At 36.4% G+C, this 11245-nt stretch overlaps 1 protein-coding gene across 4 annotated transcripts in view; it reads right to left on the bottom strand.

Annotated features, from left to right (window-relative positions):
* The window catches only part of PDE11A (phosphodiesterase 11A), a 522267-nt gene that overhangs the window by 200690 nt on the left and 310332 nt on the right, over positions 1-11245 (bottom strand). For all 4 annotated transcript variants that reach the window (XM_011991832.1, XM_011991830.1, XM_011991831.1 and 1 more), the window contains one exon: positions 72-147. In XM_011991832.1, the coding sequence (XP_011847222.1) occupies positions 72-147 (76 nt within the window). The remainder of the gene's footprint in view (positions 1-71; positions 148-11245) is intronic.

Below are 11245 nucleotides of genomic sequence, written 5' to 3'. Positions count from 1 at the left end.
ATGTGGGAGTATTTTAAAGCAAATTTCTGTTTCTTTATTCAAGCAGTTTAACTATTTAGGTCATCTCTTACCAATTATTTGGTGGTTGCTATTCCAAATAGGGACACAGAGAACAGATCTTATGTGAAAACCAGATATCTGGTCCGCCTAGGAAACAAGAAAGAAGTTAATTAAAATTGAATATTAACTATTCATTTTTGATGTACATTTTTTTCCATTCTTCATAACAGATGATGTTCCCCTTCATCTGTTATAAAGGTTATAAAAATAACTTTTTAAAAGTTATTTTATACACTGTAACCTAATTTTGTAATGCATAAACTCACTCACCTGCCTCCTTAATCACAATGAACATCCTAAAGAAATCAAACCCAAGCCACATATGAATCAACCAAAAAAATCCCAAACCAACATGACCTCCTCCAATCCCTGAAGCCATAGAAAGCTGGACATAAAACTATCTTGATCATGACCACACCACCAGACAAGAATTCCAGCAACTGTTTCTCCTCTGGGTATTCAAAGCATTTCAATTAAACCAGTGATCAATTTTTATCTTTGACTGGGTACACTTGTTAGTAAAAAATATTTGCGCCTATAATGCTGTCATATTTACATTTACTTTTAATACTGTATATTTTTACTATTACTAAATAATTATGTATGTTGTCAAATCTATATACAAAAAGGTAAGATAGATGTAGAGGTTTGAAGATTTTCCTTCTGTACCCCAAAAGATGTCAGGAGGTGACATTTAAAATACAGAGGTACAATTATCAACATCAAACACTGAGTAACAAACTCCATTTAATATTAAAAACAATGGTCCATATTTGAATGGCTAGAGTGAAACCACTAAGAGTGAAAGGGTCTTAGTGAAATAACATGATCGTGATTTTCAGTGAGGAAGGTCAATCTAGTGTTCTGATACAATAGGAGAAAACAATAAGATATGAAGGTTTTGGATCATGGATATTGAGATAAAAATATATTTTAAAATATTCTTTGTTGAAGGCAAGAGCCACATATTTTAAACACTTGAAACTAAAAGTTAATTTACACAGCTAAATTTTATATTTGGATTTTTTCTTTTTGACATTTCTCTTTGAGAAGTTAATTTTCCAGATATCTTCTATTCGTTGTACCAATATGTTAGTTTCTCTTTTTCAATGTCTTTTGAAGATTAACATGCATGTAGAAAAGCCCCAAAATTGTAAGTATGCAGCTTAATGGATTTTTACAAAATGAACAGATCTATGCAATTACCACCAAGATCAACACATAGAATATTATCACCACCCCAGAAGCCACCTCCATGCCCCTAAATTCTTGTACATACTTAGTGCACATAGGCATTTCTGATAGGCATATACTTACAATAAAATTGCTGAGTTATTCACAAGTTCAGCTTCAAAATATATATTTTTAAAGTTTTGCAAAGTACTTGTACCAATTTACTTTCTAACCAGAAGTGTATGAGAGTTCCAGTTGATTTACATCATCACCAACATTTGATGTTGTCAGGCTTTAAAAAAAAATTTTGACAATTCTGATAGATATGTGGTTGTATCTCCTTGTGAAAGTAATTTGATTATCTCTGATGACTAGGGTGACCATAAATCCTGGTTTAAGTCTGTTTTCCTGACATAATTATTTAATAATATGCCTTTCATTCTCAAAAGTGTCCAAATTTGGGCAATAAATTTATAATTTTCCTACTTATGATTAATGAAGTTGAGCAACTTTTCATATACTTATCATCTATTTCTACTCTCTTCCATGAAGCGCCTATTCAGAACTTTGGACTTTTTCTTGTTGGGTTGTCTGATTTTTAAAAATTGGCTTGTAAAAGTTTCTTCTATATTCTGGATAAGAGCCCTCTGCAAGATATATGTATTACAAATATTTTTCTTATTCTATGGCTTGTTTTTCCACTCTTTTAATGGTGTCTTCTTATTCAGAGGTCCCTAATACGATATAGTCAAATATTTCAATTGTTAAATTTATGGTTAGTACTTTTTTGGTTTTATTGAAGAAATCTTTCCGTACTCCAACCTCATGAAGATATTCTTCTATGCTTTTCCTAGAATCTTTATTGTTTTAACTTTCACATTTAAATGTATAATCCAACTGAAAATGATTTTCATGTATAATATGAGCTAGGAGTCAAAATTTCTTTTTTTCTTTTGAAATGGATATTCAATTGCTCCAGCACTGTTTTGAGGGAAAAAGCAATACCTCTTCCCAGCACTCTACTGTGCCATCGCTTTCATTAATCAACTGTCCATATATATTTGGATCTGTTTCTGAACTCTCTGTTCTATTCCATTGATCTAGGTATCTGCCCTTATGCCAGTACCATACTGTCTTAAATAACACGGTTGTGTAATAAGGCTCAGTATCTGGTAGTGCAAATCCTCCAACTTTGTACTTCTTCAAGATTGTCTTGACTATTTTTGACCTCTGGCATTTACATGAAAATTTTAGAATCAATTTGCAGTTTATACACATACGTATACATTCCTGGGATTTTTATTGGTATTTTTTTAATCTAACAATTTGGGGGAGAATTGACACATATACAAAACTGAGTCTTTCAATCCATAAATATCTCTTAATTTTTTTAAGGCTCTTAAAATTTCTCTTAGCAAAGTTTGGTATTTTCCCATGTAGTGTTCTTACACATAATTTGTTATATTTGTATCTTGACGTTTAAAAACTTCATGTTATTGTAAATGACATCAGTATTTTATTTTCTAATGCTTGTAATTGGTACATAAAAATATAATTGACTTTTTAATATTAAATTTGTTTCCATCAATCTTGCTACATTCAATTATTAACTTTAATATCTTACCTGTAAAGTGTTTTGGATTTTCTTGCCACATGATCACGTCATCTTATCCCTTAATTCTTATACCTTTTAGTCATGTAATTTTAGATGATGTGATTTTTCCTTTTTTAGTTTGTTAACAGAGTGAATTACATCGATTGATATTTGAGAATTCCAGACGCAGAAACAAAAACATAAGCATAAATCATTCATCCAGTGTACTCTTCCAAAAAATATTTATTTACCACCTCCTATGCACCAGACACATTGCTTAGTGTTGAGGATAGAAAAATGAATTCAAATAGTCATTACCCTTGAGCTACTCACAGTCTAGGAAAGACAGAAATATTGAGATAAAACAAGTGTCCAAGTAGAGGATGTTCAAACACTATTGGAAAGACAACGAACTCTGTTTAGAGAAATCAGGAGCAGCTTGAGATCCTTTACAGTGAGTCTTCAAAGACAACAATGATGATGATAAGCTCACATTTGTTGGATGCTCACTCTGTGTCTGGCACTCCGCTCAGCACTTTCTTATGCATTATTTTATACTTTTTACAACCACCCCATGAAGTAGGTACTGTTATCATCCACTCTTATCAGATGAGACTTACAGAGATTAACTGCCTTGAATGAGAGAGACTGGCTCAAAGGAGCACAGCCAAAGGCAAACACATCCATCAAAGTTATCTTCCAAAAAAACAAACTGGTTTTCTTCCTCTCCCTAAGGATAAAATCTGAATTAAGGCAATACCAGTAAGCATGAAGAGAAGAAAGCCAATTTTAGAGAGGTATAATCTATAGACTCAGGCTAGCCATAGCAGCACTAGGATGGCTGGGTCTGCTTTGTTTTGCTGAGGGAGGGTCACATATTGTACGGACCACTGGGTCTCAGGCAGCACCAAGTAGTAAACACAATTGTCTCTGCCAACTCTGGGACAACAGTAGCCCCTGTCTAACCTCTCCTACGAAATCTGGGCAGCTGAGGGACAGGTCACAATGGGCAAGAAGAAAAGGAACATGCAGTAAGAAAGACAATTTAGAAGCTGGTGGTGAGAAAAACGAACCTTAGGCTGTTCGCCAGTTAAATAAAAGAGAATTTTGTTTACCCATCACTTTTAAAGCACTACAGTTCCCCCAAGGAGTTTTTCTTTATTCTGGGAAAGTGGGAGTATGCACTCTCCCATACCCATGGAGGATAGATAACATTGAGGTTTCTGGCTTGAGTAAATGTGGAAGAGTTCCTTGAAGTGCGGAACACAGGAAATTTGAGGGAAATGATACGAACTCCAAATGGACACACGTTACAAGTGGGAGGGGCTGGAGATACTAATCTTGGAGTCATCAGTCCTCTGTGTTAATTGCATGGGTAAGATTTAAGTTAATTGCATGGTTTTTGCAAGAGAGAACTTGTCCAACAAAAAGACTAAAAATTGAACATTGGGGAACACAATATTTGGTGCTAGAAGAAAAAGTTGACATCAGTGACAGGGATGGACAAGAACTCCAAAGCTCATGCTCTTAACCTGAAGGCTTTACTGCATCTATAATGTGTGAACAGATTTCTACAACCTTTCTGGAAATAGGTTTATTGATGTGTATCTAGAGCTTAAAAAGTATAAATACCTACTCTTTGACCTGTCAATTTCATATCTAGGAATTTATCCTGTGATAATTATCAAAGCTATGCACATAGCTTTACATGTAAAAGTGTGAACCATGGCATTATTTATCTTAGTGATTTATTAGAATAACACGAATATTCAACTGGAGGGAGGTGGTTAAGTAAATAATAGTACATTCATACAACAGAATATTATGCATCTAATTAAAATCATGCTATACAAGAACAGTTACTCATGGAAAATATTTAATACATTAAATGATAATGGTGTACATGCCTGTGGTTATACAAAAGCATATTATATACATTGAAGGATCCTGGAAAAATTATGACCATAATAGTTTCCTTTGAATTTCTTGGCTACGAGAATTTAAAAATTATTGTTCCTAGTTTGTAAATTTTAGATAAAAAACACAGGTAATTTGTCCATAAGGGAAGAAGTTATTTTCTAAGTAGAACTTAGGGGAAGCAACAGTGTCCAATGCTATAGAAAAGTCTAATAAGATAAGGACTGAAAATGGCTTACTGAATTTAGCAACATAGTGGGATAATTGAAGGCAAAAATGGTCAAGGGAAGAAAGGACGTGATCAGAAATAAAATTCAAGTGGTTAGTCCTGGAAGAGAGGAAGGTCACACTGAGAAAGCAGAGCTGCGTCTATTCAGAGCTTGAGTCTTGTATGGGCTGAGCACAGGAGAAGAGGTGAAGCATCAGAGAATGCAGAGGGTGTCTTTAAAGTGTTTCCATCATAGTTGAGGGAAGGAGGAGAGGCTAAGGAATGGTTATGATCAACATGCTTGATGAGGCCAATTAGGTGGGAGAGGAGAACAAGGAAGGATGGCAGAGTGTGAGGAGAGTGAATTTTTCCATTTTAAAATCATTAATGAAATTCCCTAATGAAATTCAAAAATCATTAATGAAATTTCTAATTCCCTAAAAATTGCCTAAATTACCTGTGTTTATTATCTAAAATTTACAAACTAGGAACAATAATTGCCTATTTGAGGTAGCAGCTGTTGTTTCTGGAAAGCTGTGCTAATCCAGGTTAGTTCATGTAACCATATGAAAAGGCAAGGCCCAGGAGTTCATTTTATCCTTTGCAGGGGCTGGAAGAAAAGGAGAAGGGAGATGAAAGAAGCACAGGATGTCTAAATAGATTCCAAACAGGGAGAAAGAGTAATAAGCAAGTATAAAGGAAAGAATCATTCCTGTTCACCAGATAACCCCAACTCTCCATATCAAATCAGTCAATGGAGCTCAAAAATGCCCATCAGCCACACCACCCCAACGAAGTTACCCAAAGTTTCAATGCCTCAATTTTATCATTAATATTTATCTCCTGCACACCAAAATGGTAACATTGGTTATCTTCATATTTCGGCCTCACAGCTGATTCTCATCTTTGTGCTTTTTCTTGTTTTCCAAGTTGTTTTATGAAAATTTGTGTGTGAAAGGGTTTCAAAATTTGTAAGCAGTTTTACAAACACAAATATTACTAATATTGAAAAGAACACCTGCCAAAAATTTCTGCTCTGTTGTTCCACACGGTGCCTGCTTGGTCATTCTTGGTTTAACATTCACACCATTAGAGTCTCAAAAGTTAGACCATGTGAGACAAAGCAGCCTTTCTAGAAGGCAACAGTTAAACTAAATATATTTCTGGGAGTGGTTAGTTCTTTCCAATCAAAGATATGTCTACTTAAAAATGTTACCTAGTTTCTGTCCTCATGGGGCCTTTTCAATTAATGGATCTAATTAAAGATGGTTTAGCTCTTGGAGCCATCAACATGTACTTGTTATATTTTCCAGTCTCTCAAAGGTGGTCAAAGGAAATGTTAAATAAATTGGTGATAATATAATACTATTTATTAATGTTCAGTGTATTTCCTTTCTCTAGAAAGATATGCAGAACTTTAACAATAATCTAAAGCAATACTTTCTCCCCAAAGGTAATCTATTGGTGAGAAATTCTAGTAACCAGACAAGCTGAGGGAACCAATGTTCCAAGTCAGTCCCTTGATTTCCATGAAATAAGAGAGAGAGAATTGAGTTTGGTCTGTCTTATCTACACATAGGATCAATCCTAATGGCTTGTAGAATAGTGTCTGTACATGATTCTTTAAATTCCTGACAAAATAAATGATCATGCTTGGAGCTGAGGCATTTTCTCCACTGCCCATGCAGCAAAGTCTGTTGGATTCTTAGAACTGTGGGACTTGTATTTGTTTTCACTACCCACTGCTTCCCCATTCTATATTTTATTTAAGTCTTAGTAATCCCCCTAACTTCTAACCTCTAACCTTCCTTCCCCTCCTGCTCATCTGTAATTCTTATGTCCACTGTCCAATCTACCCTTCTTCTCAGGAAAGGTTCTCAAACTGGTTCACACTAAGTAACAGAAACTGAGAGAAGATTGACAAGAGCAAATGAATTTCAGCTGATCCACAGAGCTTTGTCTCTTAATGTTTTCAATTTTGCACATTTCCCTTTGTAACAGAAGCATAACTGATAGACCAGAAAGTGTTACAGAGAATGGAGAATGACCTCTCCTGCCAGGCTAGCTCTCAGCAGCCATTGTGGGGGTGCGGGAGTGCTCCATCACAAAGATCTGGCAGGCAAAATGGGCTTTAACGCTCTCAGTCACAGAATCTCAGAGCCTGGAGCCCCATTAGCTTTAACTGCTACATGACAAGGATAAGTACTATTGAGTTGTCTATAATAGGTTTTAAAAAATCAGAGGAAAAACTTTACATGGAAGAACTGCATGGGACTGAAGAGCTACAGAGTTTAGATCAACCGCCTTAGTGTTAATTGTGTAACTCTGGGCATTGGCCTTCCATGGCAGAGGAGATCTAGGTGCTGATGGGTTTCCTGACTCTCCTGAATTTGTAACAAATAAATGGACCACCAAATCCATTCATGCATAAGGCCTGCCCTACTTTTTAGTTAATTTCTGACATTCCCTTTGCTGAATGAACCTTTTCTATTTAAATGTTGAGTCAAAGTGTTCATTCTTATTGTAGGCAAAAAGCAAATACTGCATGTGATGGCTCTGAAAATTCTCTCCATAACTATACAAATGGAAGGAAATACTGAATTAAACAATAGAATATAATACCTTAGATTGACTAAATAATGGCTTGTTTTGCATTAATGTATTTGTTTTAATGTGTTCTTGGAATCTAATAAGAAGAGAAGGGCAGAAAGTGTCACAGATGATAAACTAAAGTGCAACTAACTAAAGAAAATTGAATTCAGAGGCACAATGCCAGTTGAAAGCAAGGACAGAATGATTGTAATGGTGAAGATATTTGTAAATAGAGTATGCATTCTAAGAAGTCACATAATACAAGAGCAGGTCATCTGCAAATGCAGTTTATGTACATGCTATTGGGACAATCTCAGACAATGCTCCTAGTTGGAATAAATCCCAAGAAACAAAGGCAAAGGCGAATAGAAAATAATCCATCTGAATTCCCCAAAGATACAGCAAGGCAAGTTGACTTGTTTAGATATTGTATTATTTCAATCACAGTTTTCGATAATTGTTTATAACCTTAAGAAGACTCACAGTAACCTGGTAAGACATAATTTCATATAAGATATAGAGAGTCTAAGATTTTAGAATATCTCAAAATTTTTCATGATTATAAAAATAATATGAACACATGAAAAATTTAAAGCATGAATAAAATTAAAAGCTCTAACCCTGCCGTCTGTAGAGATAGCAATTATTAACAGGTTGGTACCAGTCCTTCCTCACCTTTTCCTATAAATATGTATTAAGTTCATATGTCAATATATAATATATTTAATGACATAAAGCATATACATAAATTATGTATATAGATAATATATTCATAGATATATATTGTATATATACATAGATAATATATTCAACAATATTGAACAATATTCAACAAGAATGTCTATTATGTCCTAAACATTGTTCTAGGTGTTGGGAATATATCAGTGGAAAAAAAACAACAAAATCTTCACCTTCAGAGCTTACATTTTAGTGATAGAAGAGAGATGGTAAACAATACAAAGATAAATGAATAAATTATATGTTAGAAGATGGTAAGATGATGGGGAAAAAACAGAGCATGATAAGAGGAGTAAGGAGTACCAAGGGTATCAGGCCTCACTGTCAGGTAACATTTGAACAACGGTCTTAAAGGGGAGAGGATATGAGCCATGCAGATATTGGGGGAAGAGTATTTCAGCTGAGGGAGTAGCCAGTGCAAAGCCCCTGAGGTGGGTGTGTAAGTGGCACGTTGTAGGAACAAAGAGACTAGTGCGGCTTGCATAGTATGAGTAAGGGATGGGGGTGAATGACAGGGTGCCAGATGGTGTTTGGCACTGTAGGTCTCTGAAAGAATTGCAAATTTGGCTTTTACTCCAGTGAAACAAGGAGACGCTGAAGAGTGTGTGGGTAGAGTTGTAATATAACTTAAAATTTAATAGCCTCTGACTATTGTGTTGAGAAAAGAGTATAGAGGGGAAAAGTGAAAGGAGAGGGACAGTTTAACAGGATTTGTACGTGAAATAGTACAGCGATGATGGTAGCTTGGATGTCGGTGGTAGCAGCTGAGTGGTAAGAAGTGGTCAGATGCTGGATAAATTATGCAATTGGACTTCCTGATGAATTCATGTTCAACATAAGAGAAAGGGAGAATCATGCCTATACTTTTTTTGACATAAGCATCCTGAAGGATCGTGTTGCCTCAATAGAGATATGGAAACAGAGAGAGGAGCAGGCTTGGGGGGCAGGAGACTATAGTCTGTGCTTTAGACATGTTAAGTTTAAAATATCTATTAAAAATATGCATATACTGGCCGGGCGTGGTGGCTTACGCCTGTAATCCCAGCACTTTGGGAAGCCGAAGCGGGTGGATCACGAGGTCAGGAGATCGAAATCATCCTGGCTAACACGGTGAAACCTCGTCTCTACGAAAAATACAAAAAAAAATTAGCCAGGCGTGGTGGCGGGCGCCTGTAGTCCCAAAGTACTGTGATTACAGGCGTGAGCCAGCATGCCCGGCCTATGATAGGCAAAATTCTAACATGGCCTCTAAGAATCCCACCTGCCACCACCCCCAACTCTGGCTTCCTACATATCTTGAATAATCCCTTTCCTCGAGTGTGGACAGGACCTGTGAATATGTTAGGACAGTCACTTCCCTGAGATTGTATAAGCCACTCTGGACATTATGTAAGCTTACATAATGTCCAGAGTGGCTTATACAATCTCAGGAGTGATCATCCTATCGTCTTTGCCATGTAACGTAACATCACCAGGGAAGTGACTGTCCTAACATATTCACAGGTCCTGTCCACACTCAAGGAAAGGAAAGTCCCAGATACTTGGGAGGCTGAGGCAGGAGAATGGCGTGAACCTGGGAAGTGGAGCTTGCAGTGAGCCAAAGAGAAGTATGTTTAAAATAACGTATAGAAGTGTGTATAGAATAATATATGTGAGTGTATATACATAAACAGTATATGCATATTTTCTTTTTTTTTGAGACGGAGTCTTGCTCTGTCACCCAGGCTGGAGTGCAGTGGCATGATCTTGGCTCACCTGTAATCCCAGTTACTCGGGAGGCTGAGGCAACAGAATTGCTTGAACCCAGGAGGCAGAGGTTGCAGTGAGCTGAGAATGTGCCACTGCACTCCAGCCTGGGTGAAAGAGAAAGACTCCATCTCAAATAATAATAATAATAATAATCAGGTGTTGTTTTCAAGTGCTGAGTTTGTGGTGATCTGTTTTGCTGCAGTGGGAAATCAATATACATAATAATCCTGACAATGTCTTCGGAAACAAACATGGATACCCTGTTCCCATGGAGCAGATGACTGATAAAGCTACAAAACCTAAGAACAGATGACTCATAAACATGAGGGTTTCTTGTACCACCATAAATAAACAATATTATATTGAGTAGGTCTTTCCTGTCTTACATTCTTTCCAGAGACTCTTGTAACAGAATAAACAGTGATTTTCATAAGGTTGCAGAATTTAAAGCTCACAAACTTAGTTCCGGCTCTGTGACATCTTATATAATCTTTTGTCATAATTTTTCCACCCATAAGCCAAAGAGTTTGGCCTTAAAACCACATATGCTATCAAGCCCAGCAGGTGCCACTTTTGAGAGCCAAGTCAAACAGGCATTCAGAAGGCAAGTAATCACTATGGCTCACCTGCTAAGTCTGCTCTGTTCACCACAAGGAGGGACTCCATTAAATATTTAAGACAATCACTAAGAGAACACCCAGCAGGTAAACAACTATGATTACTTGCCCCATAGCCCTCTCAGCAGGCATCTGACAGCACTTGGGATGGGGTTTACATCACATTAAAGACATCCCTTTGTAGCTTCTATCAAAAGGAAGACCAACAGTTTCAAAACTGAGATTTCAAAATAAAGATCATTCTCTTGCTGCATATCTTTGGGCAGAGTTTCTAAGGACTTCCCTGAATTTTATCAAGATAGGAAAACACAGAAATTAGAAATTAGTTTCCCTTCATACATTAACTGTATACCTAAAGCAAAGCTTGATAGAGTAAATTATCTCTTACTAACAGAAAATAGCTACTGGCATCATGAATTCCCAAACTGGAAAGCTTCCTATGCTAGTCCGAATTGAAGAAGAAACTATCAAATGCACACAAATGGGTGTATTGGGATCAGCACCAGCAGTTATCAGTCTGAAGAATTCACAATATGGTCCATGGGGCAAGTCATTCATAAGTTGCTGCTGAAATATTTCATTCACATAATAGGGAAC

The sequence above is a fragment of the Mandrillus leucophaeus genome, unplaced genomic scaffold, assembly GCF_000951045.1.
Source record: "Mandrillus leucophaeus isolate KB7577 unplaced genomic scaffold, Mleu.le_1.0 Scaffold40, whole genome shotgun sequence".
Lineage (NCBI taxonomy): Eukaryota > Metazoa > Chordata > Mammalia > Primates > Cercopithecidae > Mandrillus > Mandrillus leucophaeus.
Note: the sequence above shows the minus strand (reverse complement) of the source record. Positions and strands in the feature narration are given on the sequence as shown.